Source organism: Lagenorhynchus albirostris, chromosome 3, assembly GCF_949774975.1.
Source record: "Lagenorhynchus albirostris chromosome 3, mLagAlb1.1, whole genome shotgun sequence".
Classification (NCBI taxonomy): domain Eukaryota; kingdom Metazoa; phylum Chordata; class Mammalia; order Artiodactyla; family Delphinidae; genus Lagenorhynchus; species Lagenorhynchus albirostris.
The window spans coordinates 32,147,496-32,162,764 of NC_083097.1; the positions used below are offsets into that span (position 1 = coordinate 32,147,496).

Here is a 15,269-nt window from a genome sequence, read left to right on the forward strand (position 1 = left end):
TTATTCCGAAGGCCCCCATCTGGTTGGCTGAGGATGTTGGGCTTGGATCCCAGTTTAACTGCTTTCTCTGCTCAGTCATGTTTCTTTCCCTTCCTTCAACAGATGTTCATCCCTAATAGATACTACAAACTCTATCCCAGAATCTGCTTCCTAACGCAGGGCACCATTGCAGTCAGCTTGGGCTTGATTGCTTCAGTCTTTCTAAGGTCACCTATTATCCACATGTTGATAAATCGAACTGGCATTTCTCAGCCATCAATTTACTCAACCTCTTATGGCATTTGAAACAGCAGTTAAGGAAAAATTACAGTGGCAGCCTACTGGATTAACACATTCTTTGCAGGCATCACTTATATTTTCATTGTCAAATATATAATAAAAGGCTTCAAATACCATGTAAAGTATAGGAGTATAAAACAAGTAAGACAGAGTCTTTATTTTGGGGACCTCTGTTTAATGATGAGTCATTGGACACTGAGAATGAATGAGCAGAAGCAGAGAAACTTCTGGTTTTGAGCTTGGGCAAATGGATGATACATTTGTCACTGAGATAGAATCTACAAGAGGGATCATCAACTGAAAGGGGGAAGAGAATGAGCTCAGTTTTGAGTCACGTGAGTTAGAGGTACTTGTGGGATATCCACATAGAGCTGACTTGAGAGTAATTGCAGCACAGATCAGACTGCAGCAAGTTGAAGATTGAATATAACTTAAGAATGTGGCAGAGGGTGAATAGAGGCCAGGGATTCCCAAACCTGGCTAAGCATTAAACTCATATTTAGAGTTAATTAAAAATTGATGGAAACCAGCAAGTTTCTACTGTGTAGCACAAGGAACTATACTCAATATTTTATAATAACCTATAAGGGAAAAGAATCAGAAAAATAGATAGATTATATATATGTAAAACCGAATCACTTTGCTGTATAACTGAAACTAACACAACATTATAAATCAACTATACTTCAATTAAAAATAATGATTGAGGGCTTCCCTGGTGGCGCAGTGGTTGAGAGTCCGCCTGCCGATGCAGGGGACATGGGTTCGTGCCTCGGTCCGGGAAGATCCTACATGCCGTGGAGCGGCTGGGCCCGTGAGCCATGGCCGCTGAGCCTGCGCATCCGGAGCCTGTGCTCCGCAACGGGAGAGGCCACAACAGTGAGAGGCCCGCGTACCGCAAAAAAAAATAATAATAAAATAAAATAAGATAATAATAATAATGATTGAAAAGTTTCTTCCCCAGAGATTCTGATTCAGTTGATTTGAGGAGGATGTGTATTTTTACAAACTCTCCAGCGCTACTGTGTTCAGTGCAGGTCCTCTGGAAAGCAAACACCAAGATGGAGTGAAAGTGTAGTAATTTTCTGTGGGGGGGGGGAGGGTGGCACAAATATATGTGTCAGAGGAAATGGGAGGGAGGTGGGGAAGGCTGGAGGAGCCATCAGGCAGCAGCGCAAGTCTGACCTCATGAAGGGAGGAGGGGGAGATGATTGGGTAGAAGCATCTCAGAGTGCTATGTGGGATAAGGAAGGGTTAGCCGGGCTGCTGGAAGCTTATGTATCTTTCAGGAACAGGCCTGCCATGCTCAAGTGCTGGCTACACAGGAGCAGTCTGTGGGAAACGTGGCATTGGCACAACAGTGGGGATGGATTTCAGAGTGCAGAAGCTGGGGTCTTTGGTTAATTAAGCTCTCCGTGGTTGAAAGTCTGTAAGGCACATTCTCCTGGCTGCCACATATACTCTACTTTTTTTTTTTTTTGGCCACACCGGGCGGCATGTAGGGGTCTTAGTTCCCCAACCAGGGATTGAAGCTGTGCCCCCTGCAGTGGAAGCATGGGAGCCCTAACCACTGGACCACCAGGGAATTCCATATACCCTACTATTTTAAGACAATGAGATGAGGAAAGGAAGATAGAAATGGGCTGTAGTTAGAGAGGTATTTGGATTCGAGGCAAGGTTTCCTGCTGTTTTTCAAATAGGAAAGACTTCGGTATGTTTGTAAGCCTAGAAGAGGGAATCTGCAGAATGGAAGATGTTAAAGATAGAAAAGAGGAAGGGAAGGAGGGAAAGAGGGTTGGGGAAGAGGTGCAAGAGGGATGTTGAGAATGAATTAATTGTGGAGGAAGAAGACTCCAGAGAAGGTAGAAAGACGTAAGATAACAGGTTGTGGCTTTGACTCTAAGCAGTGACATCTTATTTTCTGGGATAGTGTCTGGATAGGGTTAAGGTTGAACGTTGTAGGAAGTTAAAGGGAACTGCACTTGGTTATCTCAATTTCTACCACAAAACAGGAGGCAAAGTATCAAGGGCACCAGTGGTGGAAGGTTTGGTCTTGAACAGGAGGTACCACCCCATCCGCTGAGGTGGAAATCAAAAGAGGTAAAAATGGGCTCAAAGACTCATAGATTTGGGATCAAGTTACAGGACAGAAGGGCTGATGGCCTTGATTTCTTGATAAGTAGGAGGCAAAGTTATCTGCTGAAGGTATTATTTATTTGTCGCTCTTCTCACATGACAAAATTCCTCACATAAAACCATAATAGAAATAATATTTAGTATATTAAAATTAATACTTCAGATATTTCTTTTATATTAAGATGATTGTCATATAAATCTTTCATAAACATGTGTCTGTTTCTTGGTGTATAAAGCATAACTCTGAAAGATACCCTTGATATAATTTAGAATTTTAAAAACCGACATTGGGGCTTCCCTGGTGGCGCAGTGGTTGAGAGTCCGCCTGCCGATGCAGGGGACACGGGTTCATGCCCTGGTCCGGGAGGATCCCACATGCCGCGGAGCGGCTGGGCCCGTGAGCCATGGCCTCTGAGCCTGCGCGTCTGGAGCCTGTGCTCCGCAACGGGAGAGGCCACAACAGTGAGAGGCCCGCGTACAGCAAAAAAACAAACAAACAAAAAACCCAAAAACTGACATTGTATTGAGTTTATACCATTCTCAATCAGAAGATAAAATTACTGGAAACATAATGTCAGTGTATGTTGTATATTTGTTACCAAATGTAACAAACAAAAACCACTTCTGGATGCTGTAATTTTATCTAGTATTAAAATAAATTCATCATGTGAGCAAATACTGGCTCTCCCTATCAAAAAGTAGACACCAAAATATTTCATAATTGGAGGGGGTCTTTGAGATTAGTGGCTTCTAATTTGGGGGCCTCAGACCCCCAGAGTATACACATTGAACAATAGTAGTTGATCTATTTTTAAATTTCAAAGCACCTAACAGAAATCCCACTTTACCCACATGAAGCCTTTGAGTTCCTTTACAATTACTTGAAATTATTTCAATTCAGTGGGGCTACTCTTCAGACTCTCCAATGGGCCTCTGCAATATTAAAACATGGATAATGCATTAATGATTATTTAATCAATGAGTTTTAAAAATCAGCAAAACTTCTGAAACACAGGGCTAGGGTAGAGGGAGGATTATAGACATTTGAGGTAACTGATAGTGAAAACGTTGGGAAAAATTGACTTAGTCTAATCCTGAAATTTGCAGATGAGAAAACTAGGAGGAGGATAAATAATTTATCCAGTAACACATCATGGCTCATTAATAGCAGAGCCAGCATTAGGATTTGCTCAATTCATGTTTTGGAAGCTGTGAAAAAATTTCCTAATATGCTATTTTCTTGGGTGTTACGTTTCTGCATTTTGTATCGTGGTGTTTAGTGTTCTTAGCATTTGGAACCCAAATGCTTCACATTTTGTTTTTGGGTTATTTTTGGTTGAGTACGTACCAATAGGAAATACCCCAGCCCAAACGCTAAGGTTTATTAATTTGTATTTCCTCTGCTGGCCAACTTTCCAGTAAAGTGGTTTAAAATTTTTTTTCCATAGAGGTAATAGAGAAACAAAAACAGAAACCTTTAAAAGAGTCTTCATAGTAAAGAGATGCCATAAAAGGCTAGTTAATTTTGAACTCCATTCTTCCATTCTTCATAATTTTGGGGTGGTCTTCATTCATATCTACTCTAGTTACAACAGTACTTTAAACAGAATTATATGGTAAACTTTATACAAAAGTTCTGCTACTACTATAATTTTTGAAAACATTTAACCCACCAGTAAGTGTGGAGACAGCCCTGCCTTTTAAAAGATAATTTGAATAGAGAATATAAGATAGGATCATTAGAAGTACAAACAAGAGTTTTTCTTCTTATGAAAAATTTAAAAATTTCCTTCCTTATATTTTTGTTGTTCTTTATATTTCTTTAGACAACAGCCATTTTTTCTCAAAAGATTTTTTTTTTTTTTTCGGAAGGGAGAGTTGTCTATTGATGGTCTAAAAGAAGTGCTTATATAATTGTAGCTGAGGCAGAACTGGGTATTTAATATTTCTTACATCTCATTGATGCAGTCTTCCAAGATGTTGATTAAGCAGGGAAATCATTTTCTAAGTCCAAAATCTCAAAATGTATAAAAATAATCATAATTTTATAACAAATGGTAATAACTAGTTTTGTGCATTCATTTTCTATGATACCCGATAACATAGGCCAATTAAAACACAGACTTCACATTGTCATCAAATGAACATAGCAGAATGACCAAAGCTGAGAACTAGTCATTGTCGTAGATGGAACCTAAAAAAAGAAAATACAAATTTAAATTAGTTACACAAAATACATATCCTCTAAGTGTTCCAACGCTGTAAATGTAAATGATTCATACTCTCCTGGTTTAGGATAAAAATAGGAGAATTGTCTCACTTTATGAAAAAGCATTTAAATCGAAGGCCATATATTTATTTAACATTCATTGCTCAGTGTACTTTTCCAAACAAAGTTTCTGGACAAATCTATTCTCTATCAAAATGAGACTCAAGATTATTTTACCTGGTACTTAATTAAATGTACTTTTTGATAGTAATTCTGAATGAGGTTGAAAATACTAGGTATCAGTAAGAATCATACATTTAAAAGGAGACTAAAAGGAACATAATTAACACTATGCTTCATTTCAGGTGAGATTTATTTTTTAGATCATAATTTAGAAATGTACAATGCTTAGATAATACTAGTGAGTAATACAGGTTATGAAATAAGTACCTACTTATTGTCGAGGCACAAATATTTTTGTGGATAAAAGCAATTCTTATTAAGATTCATGGTATAATGAAAAATACACTAATATTTCATTCTTTTGTTTTCAAAGAAAATAAATAAGAGATTTTTCCTTGATTTTCAGTCATGTTCAAAAATAATTTTATTTCATTATACCATGGCATTTACCTTTCTTAACATTTTCAGGTGATTCAAATTCTAATCAGATTGGAAGGCTCTAATTAATCCAGCAAGCTATTTTCAGTATTTGTAAGAACAGTAAATTCACCATGACTGTTCTCTGTGCTGGGTGCCACGTGAGACTTACCATCAGCAATATCGTCATAAATCTCTCCATCACTGTAAGTGTAGAAAATAAATTTTATTTTAAAGAAAGAATCTTCTTAACATTAAAGCAATATTTAGGTTATAAGTTTAATAATGTGATTTTATGTGACATAAGGCATTTAAGGGTGAGAGTTACATTTATAAGTGGGAAGAAATTTCATATTCATCTGTATCTCCTTTCATTGACTTAATCGAATCCTCTGTTTCATTCTTATAGCGCACACATACACACACACACACAATTTATTCCATATCATAGACATACAGAACAATGAAAACATGCCCCAAGAGCATAGACCTTGCCTTACTCATCTTTAGATAGAACTATAAGCCTAGCACACAGCTGTCCTTGGTCAGTAGTGTTTGTTGAACTGAACAAACTGAAAAATCATGGCACAGTACTCCACTGGGGGCCCTAATCCAAAACTGTGATGGATTCTTTATGTTCAGTAATATCAGATTTATACTACTTTCACTTGAACTTCAAATGTTGAATCAAATACAGAAATATTTGGCATAGGAAATGGGTGCATAATTTCTGCAATGTTTCTAATTATAATGTGTAAATATTAATTTAAAATATATAAATATTGGTTACAAAATAAGCAGCCAGGATATGGTTTGTATGGCGATTCTTTTTTTATTTTTTATTTATATATTTTATTTATTTATTTATAATTAATTAATTTTATTTTTGGCTGCGTTGGGCCTTCATTGCTGCACGCCAGACTTTCTCTAGTTGTGGCGAGCCGGGGCTACTCTTCGTTGTGGTGCGCGGGCTTCTCATTGCGGTGGCTTCTCTTGTTGCGGAGCACGGGCTCTAGGCACGCAGGCTTCAGTAGCTGTGGCACACAGGCTTAGTTGCTCTGCGGCATGTGGGATCTTCCTGGACCAGGGCTCGAACCTATGTCACCTGCATTGGCAGGCGGATTCTTAACCACTGCGCCACCAGGGAAGTCCTATTTTTTACTTTTTAAAGTTTTGGGCCATGCCGCGCAGCATGTGGGATCTTAGTTTCCCGACCAGGGATCAAACCCATGTCCCCTGCATTGGAAGCATGGAGTCTTAACCACTGGACTGCCAAGGAAGTCACTGTATGGTGATTCTTGTGTTATATAATTTAAAAAATATTTGTGGTTATAGGCGGCAGCCATAATAATCGTTCTGGTGAGTTTTACACATTTTAGGTTTTATCTGGTCCTGAATCTTTGTGAAATATTCTATTCTACACACGCACTGAGTTCCTCCTATGTACCAGGAGATATAAGTAAGACACAGTTTTTATTTCAAGAAACTTATAATCTAATGGAGGAGAGAATGATATGCAAGTAATTAAAGTAGAAAGAATTATAAATATTAATATAGCCTTGAAACGTAGGATACACAAATGTAAGGTGACTTTGTCATTTAGACCAGACCTACTCTTGGTTCCTATACTACCTCTGTGCATTTATCATGGAAGCAGCAGCAGGCTTTTCAAATTGCTGCCAACTATGGCAGATGCTGTGAGTTCCCTAGGTCTTCTGTTTGGATCCTTTCTCTGAGATTGAGGGAGGATTTGGCTAACGGAAATCTGATACAAATGCAAAGAGGACAGATTTTTTTCTATTATTCATTCAATAAACTTTTATTAAGTATTCACTTCAATAGGTAATAAAGCAATAATTACTTAGAGAGTACACTTTCTGAATTCTCTCTTCACTGATGAAGACATGGTCCCGTTATTTGTCACGCATTCTTTCCTTGAAATTTGTATCTTTCATAGAGTAAAACCTATTGAAAAGTCCCACACCTACTACTGTGATTAATGCTCTGAGGAAAATAAAAGTATTGTGATTATTTTTCTTTTGACTCTTTCCTGGTTTGCTGACAGAGCCCTTAACATTGCTTTGCCTCTTTCTGATTGGTGTCAGGTTATTTACGGATACAGTTTGTGAATCTTCCTTGATTTCTTAATCATGCTGAATTCTGTAAATCTCTGTATTGGTATATGACCTACCCTGATAATGGAGTTCATTTCTTGCACTGGTTTACTTGGAATAGGATCTTATAACATTGTGGGTGGACTCTAATAGCACTAGTACCAGACTGTGACAATGTCCTATTCATAAAAATAGAAGAATCATTGACCACTATCTTTTTCTGGCATGCTTCCAAAAAAGGCAACTTAATACTCTACTATGCCTAGTGTGAGTAAAGAAAAGCCTTCAATTAGGCGCCAAGCCATAAACCGTTAACAGGTGATATTTGTACCTACTCTGCAGACACTAATCGATACCTGATTAATTCAATTCAATCAACTGCATTAATAGCTAGTGAAATGCAAAGTGTTAGTGGTTTTGACCTGTCTCCAATGTTTGCAATGTGTGTATCCAATGAATATATAAAACTATGAACTGTATAAACGTGAGTGAGAAGGGCTCCTCCTTTATATTTAAAAGAGTGACACTTTATCAAAACTAACTTTGTTATGGGTACTACCATATTGACATTAGTATAGCATATTGTTTTAAAATTTATTTATGATAGTTTAGTAGATTATATTATGTAAGTGATATTAGGAAACTTTCTTAAAGAAAAGCATATAATTATTTTCGGAAGTATAGTAGTAGAAGAAAATGGGCTTACTTGTCTACCAAGTGACTCCGAAGGACATAACCGTCTAAGAAAGAAAAAGAAAATAAATTTTATTAACAGTACAAACTTGAAAAATCCCTACTATTTTTAAAGAAATTGAAATAGAATTTAATAATTAAAAGAATATATAATATATTGAATAATTATATCTATCTCCAAATATGACTTATTTTTCTTATTTGTGTCCACTTTTCTCTCCTTCCTTTTTTTTTTTAACATCTTTATTGGAGTATAATTGCTTTACAATGGTGTGTTAGTTTCTGCTTTATAACTTTTCCTCTTCTCTCTAACTTTTTTTTCTCTCTCTCTCCTACATGACTCTTTTCCTCCATTTACAATCTTTCCTCCTTTCCCCCTTAAATTAAAAACCAATATTTTCTTTTCTAAGCTACTGTAGGTTGTAGCACAATCTTCTTTCACATTTTAATCTATTTCTTTAAGGTGTTACCCACTTGACACAGTTTTAAGAATCTATTAAGCATAATTTCTCCTATGAAAAAAGTAGGTCACAGGTAGGGATTTTAAATATCACCAGGTCTAAGACTTAACTTTTCAAATTTTATTATACTGAACAGTCAGAACTGTGTTCCATTCCCCTTTCAGATCCGCAATCTAGTGTTTACTTGGGGGAGTGTGCATTCTAAATGGTTTCAAAACAGCTCTCTTATAATGAGCGTGAAAGAGCTTTCACTATTGCTTTTGCCATTTGACAGAGCGTCAATGTTTGCATTTTCATCTTTCATGGAATAAATAATTATTAGAAGAGCACTAGTATCAGGGATTCTAGTGATTCTTCTGTTAAATGGAAAATAAACATTTTATACAAGAAAGCAAAGATTTTTTTTCACTTTATTTTTGCCCCTCTTGTGCAAAATACTCCTAAGAAAAAATATGGGCTGTTTTTCTTAAGAAAATGTCTGCTGACATCTAATTAATGTTACTAGCCTTTGGAATTATTGGTTTTGTGTTAGCACCTAGCCACTGTTGTATGTTTGAGATTAGTACCATTTATAGTCTTGTCAATACAGCTTCTAAATAACTTCTTTCACTGAGTCAGTCTATTGGTTTTGCTCCACCTCAGATCTAGTTTTGGTTCTAAATCAGAGTAAATGTGTAAAAAATGATAAAGCAGGAAGCTCACAAGCAAAAATTAATACCAACGTTAATAAACTTATGTAAACGTTAATAAACTTACATATTGCCATTGATTTAACATGCAAAATTTTTTAAAAGTTAGAATCATACAACTGAAATTGTGGATTAAAAATTAAGAGAATGAACTTTCCCTTGAAATATTCCAGGGTAAAATCAATTCCACCAAAATTTTTTGTCAAGAAATTAACTACTTGTTGATGAAAATTGTTCATAAGAATCATATTTGGAAAATAAAGAATCAAAGTTATCTCTGAATTCCTGCAGCATGGCAGTAATGAAATGATAAAATGATAAAAGTACAATAAGTAATATTTTTCTCAGAGTATGAAAAATTAGACAATGTTATACCTTCCTTTTTATTTCAATTAAAGAAGTGGAAAAATTAATATAAAGGTCATCTAAAATTAATATCTATGATCCTTGGGTAGACTTTGATTCCACAGTTCTTTCAGTCATTTCACGTTAACAAACTTTAAAAAAAAGTTAAGGTAGACATCATCATTTAGCGTAATTTTTAAAGGGGGATAATCTCATCTCTAACAAATTCAACTCTATGTGTGTCTCTCAAAAGAGAAACTCTGCAAATAACAGACTTTTTGAACAAATTGTGGATTTTGTGTCAGGCTTCCAATAATTGAAGTCTGTCTTTACTTGTACTTCTGTTTAGGACTAACATAAAGTATGAACCATTTCTACAGACAGTAAGAGTCACAAAGTTTTTTTTTTTCGTTAGTTAAAATTGGTGGTTATGTTTTCATTTTGAATTTTCTCTTAAAACAAATTGGAAAATAAAACAATACAAGTAAGTGTTCCCATTGATATTCATGTTTAAATTAATAATTTTAAAATAACGACTGAAGCCTTTAATGGTGAAATCAATCTCATTGTGAGTTGTCTGGGCTTTGTAAAGTGTCTGAACTAAAATTAACATGTAGACAATTAGAGAAATGTATAAGAAGTAAGAAAATATTGCCAGAGATTGGAATTATTCTGGCCTCAAGTATATTTCTGTTGTTGTTTGTAAAATATATTTAGAAGGTCAAGAGAAACAAAATCCAAAACAAAGAGAATATAATCACCATTTCTGGAAATAAAAGGATTTTATTTTCTTGTGCTTGTAGGTCATCTACTTTTTAAAACTCAGTTATGCTAAAATTGTATAGACCTGGATAAAACACTATCTGTAATTAGGCATAAAACAGTCCTTTCAATGACCAAAGTTAATAACTCATGATATAGAGCTTAATTACCTAACCTCACAAAGTTTATTATAAAAATATATATTTTCCTAGCTTCTCAAATCCCTATTACATTTCCTCCTATATCTTGACTCTTCAAGAGCTCTAAGGAGCAGCTTTTTCTTTTGTTGAAGGCTCTAACGTTGTTGCCGTTTTGTTGTTTTTGTTGTTGTGTGAGCTACATAAACATCAACGATTGTGAATATTATTTAAGAACAAACTTATCAAGGGGTTGGGGTGTGGGATGGTACTGTGCTGCTCTACTTTAGTTCCCTGAAATGATGTGATCATTTGGGGCTCATAAACTATGAAATCACTATTATATAGCACTTTTGTAGGGTTAACGACTTTTAATACAGCATAGGTTTTGCTGTCTAGTACCTTTAAAAATCTCCGCTGAAACTTCATTCTATTACAAGCATGATTCATGGCAGTGTCAAAACAAGTGTCTTACCATGAAGTTTTAAACCACTTCTCCATGATAGTTCCTAGACACAAATTTTTTTTTTTTTGCAGTAGAAAAATGTTCTCTGCTCACATGTTCCATGAACATTCATCATAGGGAATGTAATGAAAAATACAAACAAATGAAATGAACAGAAAACCTCATCATAGTTCTGTAACGTGCAGAGTGGCTGCTGTGTTTAGTTAGCTCTGTAATATCGTGGGCGCTGGCTCACCAGGGATGCTCACAGATACTATGAAATTATCATTAGGAAATCTCACATTCATAGAGCAGAACACAGTGACTTGAAACAAATGTTTTGAAATATGTGGTGGGTAGAGTTGGTTAAGAAAGTAACACCCACCCACCATTTGTGCCAGTTAATTTCTTCCCAAAACATTTACTTGCTACAGTGCAGATGTGTTGCAGGACTAATGACTCACCTTTCAGAAGGGTGTTGTGAATATAAAATTACCAAGGATATACAAAACCATCTTTGGAAAAAATATCTTTGTTCTAATATTTTCAGATTTTTTACTCAATAAAAATGACAAATTTTATTATTTCCTTATTATTTCGTTTGTTGTGAGCAAGTCCAGAAATAAAGTTAAACTTACTCAATTTGGCCTCATGCAGTTTAAAAACAATAAAGTCATACTGCATAGATTTACTAAGGCAAGTGGAACAACGTCCGACTTCAAGAGAAAATGCTCATAATGTAATAGAAATTAAAAACAAAATGCAGTGTATAACGCTAAATATAAATTATTATCCTAGTTCTATAAAAATGTTCTCTTTCCCTCTCTCCTTTTCTCTCCCTACTTATTTTTAGGGCTTCAAATCAGGTGACATTAAATTTCTGAATACAAAAATTTTCTTCAGTGAACATGTGTTGTTTTAAAATCGAAACCAAAATTACCTAAGCAAAGAAATCATCAATTGGATTTGGGGACACCCAAAGCACCTTTAAAATTCCCCTTCCTTTGGTGCCCAAAGGAAATGGACAACATTTTGATCACAAATAACTCAGCTCATGTCTCATTCCATACTTTTTTGTAGAAAAATTTTCTCCAGTGACAAGAGGTGGGAAAACTCACAGCTTATGAGACTTTGAGTTGAGGAACATGCACAAATATTAGCAAGAAATTCTAAACATTTGGGAATGTGCCAGAAATATATATTTAAGATCTCAATGCCTCTACAATGTGCTTTTTACAAGTCAGTGGGTGAGACTTGATCAAATGTGATAATGCCTGTAAAAGTGGCTTGTACTCTACTCCGCAGTGGGAAGGGATTACTGTTAATGATTTAGCCTCTCATATCTATCATTACAAATTAGGTTTAAGTAAACTATGGTTTTCTTTTTTTTTTTGGATGGATTAAAGAAGAATAGAAAGTGAGGAAAATGTTAGGGTCATCATGATGTTGGACTGCAAATGTCGTTACCGCTAATTAGATGTAGAAAAAAGGAACTGAAAGATTCAGAGTCTCCCAAATGATACACAACAAGTGAACCACATCACTATGGCTAAGACAGAGAAGTTCTGTCTTCTAACAAGTTAAACTATTCAACGGACTTCTTCCTGTGAATGTCAGTATGTCAGATTTTCATCTGGTTATCCAACTGCAATCTCCAAATTGTTATACTCAATTCAGCAAGCCCCAAACAAGGTGCCAGGCAGTGTAGAATGTGTTGGCAATACAGTGTTGAGAACATTTCACTGAAGCTACTCTCAAGCTCCGTCTCATAAGAGTAATAGATTGGAAAAACAGTAAGGACAGTGACAGCAATAACAGTAGTGGCATGGTGCAGCAAGGGAGAGATTAATTGTGTTAGGGTGGCTGCAGAGGAGTGAGTGAGTGTGCTTCCAATTTTAGATGACAACTGGGTTGTTTTTAATAGATAATTTATGGGCATTCCAAGTAGAATAAAATAGCATAGAAGGATGAAATAGCATAATTTATTCAGGGAATGACAAATGAGTAGTTTACATTTCTGGAGTGTTAGTTGCAGATGGGAAATAGTTGATGAAGGTGAGGCTAGATCACAAAGGGTTTTATATACTAACCCTAAAGACTTCATGTTTTTAAAAATAATATTTGGGCAACAGTATGGTGAGTGGATTGGCTGAGAGAAGGGTAAGGGAGACATATCATTTGAAAGGCTATTGCAATAATCCAGGTGAGGAAGGGTTAAATCCATACAACAATTGTCCCAAATCCTATGGAGGTATTTGAGGAATAGATCAGAAATTAAGAAATTTAAATTAGATTTAAAATTAAGAAAATTAAACATCCAGTTCAAGGAAAGACTAACCAGCAGTTTTAGAAAAATTAAGAAAAGCAAGAGATTTGGAAAAATAAAAGGGAAATTAAGCAGATATGATCATTGAATTGTGGAATAATGAAATCGCAAATGCTCTTGGTGGCCTTCCCACCTGCCCAGGAGTAGGCTTCAATTCCTGATGGACACAGAGTTGATGTATAAGTACCCCAGTTTGTTTCCCACCGGATGGGATAACACTGCCACTCCGATTTCCCAACTGATTAAGCTCCTACTACCCAAGTGTACCTTTTTTTGATAACAAGATTTTATTAGCTGCCTTCTCTTCCCAGTCTACTTCTCCATGTGCTCATGGGAGTATCCCAGAATCTCCTCCCAAATGGGAAAGCCAAACTAAGACAAAGTCCAGGCCAAAGAAAGTCTATAAATAAAAAACAACTAGTACGCAAGTGCTACTGATATAATCATCTGGTTTTCATTCTGTCCGAGGTGGACCCTAAAACCACCTAAGAATTGAATTAGTTATCAGTGAGCTTGAGAATTGTAAGGTGCATTGGTCCTGCCGCAGAAAAAAAAAAAAAAAAAAAAGAAGAAGATAAAAGGTACAAGGAACTCTTGATTTTATCTACCAGAATGTCATGTAATGTTTTCACCTCTCATTTTTAACAGATGATAAATTCTAAGAGGATAGGAGTCCTCCAGTATTCATAGCAGTATTTAGAATTATTGATGTCGAAGTAGAAAATGATAGCAGACTACAAATTATCCCAGAATGGCTGTTGCTTTTCCTCATTCTTAGGGTCTACTGGTTCCTAGGTAGGAGTCTCCTCTGAATTTCTGTTTTTGATGCTGAATCTACATCTGCTCATCTGTATCTATACTTGTTTGTTGTTGAGGTCATTTATATCCTGTTACTCAGAGTATGTTCTGCGGACCAGCAGCATCAATTACCTGCGAGCTTGGGAAAACACCTTACCTCAGACCTGCTAAGTTAGAATCTGCATTTTTAACAAGATCCCCACATGAAGTGTATGTACTTTGGAGTCGAGGAGCATTGCTCTAGATGGGATTTGTTGCGGGGACAGAAATCTCAGGACAGCAGGTCAAGATAAATCTGAAGCTTTTCCCCTGGAGAAAGGTCCACATGACAAGTACTAGAACAATTCTCTGTTGTGAAAAATGTGAAATAATTTGGAAAGTAGAGGGAAGGAAACATATCATTTAGGTCCATCACCCTAATCAGCCACTATTAGGATTTTAGTTTGGTTTCTTTTATTTACATATTTTTTAACATGGCTGTAAATAAATCCTATCCTACTTTAAGCAGGCTTCTTATTCCTCTTACTGTTGTATCATGAGAATTTCCTCATGCTATCATAATCACCCTGGAAAATACTCAGTTTATATATTTATCATAACTTATTTAATAATTTTAAAAATTTGAACATTTTAAAATATTTTGATGACCTTTTAAAGCATGTAGTTATTCTGCATTTAAGACTATTCCTTGGGGTACATCTTCACAAATCCTGGTCTGAATGGGGGTTTTCTTTGTCTTCTGGAGCTCCATCTTTGAATTATCTCCAGTAACCTTCAAGTCGTAACACTACATACCCCTGCCTGTTATCCTTTGCACCCACATTCCATTTTTTCCTTTTAAAGCCAACCACACCCCTTCCATAAAAGCTTTAGATCCATTTTCCCCACCCTTGAGTCACTGTATTTTATTCTTAAAACATCTACTTCGGTTCCTGTACCTGAGTCACCTTCCTGTCATTAAAATTGAACTCAAAGTTTGTGTTTTCCGTGCAGACTTGCCGAGCTGATATGGGACAGCCATGTTGGCCATTCAATTTTAAATATAGGACAACATAATTTTGACTTACTCTTCTCTGGACGTTAAATGAAATAAGCTTCCTTTTAAAACTGGACAAAAACATTTCCATCTGCCAGCTTTAGTAGCTGAGAAAGTCAGAGAGGACAGGACACTCTTGTGTTTATTTGGAATAGAATGTCGTATTAAATGTGGCCGAACAGGAAGTGAAAACAAGTGAATTTGCAAGGTAGGAAAACTGGAGATTCTAGGTGTGACAT

The 15,269-nt window shown here is 35.9% G+C and overlaps 1 protein-coding gene across 1 annotated transcript in view; it reads right to left on the bottom strand.

Annotated features, from left to right (window-relative positions):
• Positions 1 to 4,342: 4,342 nt before the first annotated feature.
• The window catches only part of FYB1 (FYN binding protein 1), a 100,733-nt gene continuing 89,806 nt past the window's right edge, over positions 4,343 to 15,269 (bottom strand). The window contains exons 16-18 of the mRNA XM_060146035.1: positions 8,045 to 8,078; positions 5,397 to 5,428; positions 4,343 to 4,609 (exon numbers count right to left, since the gene is read on the bottom strand). Of these exons, the coding sequence (XP_060002018.1) occupies positions 4,587 to 4,609; positions 5,397 to 5,428; positions 8,045 to 8,078 (89 nt within the window). The 3' untranslated portion in view covers positions 4,343 to 4,586. The remainder of the gene's footprint in view (positions 4,610 to 5,396; positions 5,429 to 8,044; positions 8,079 to 15,269) is intronic.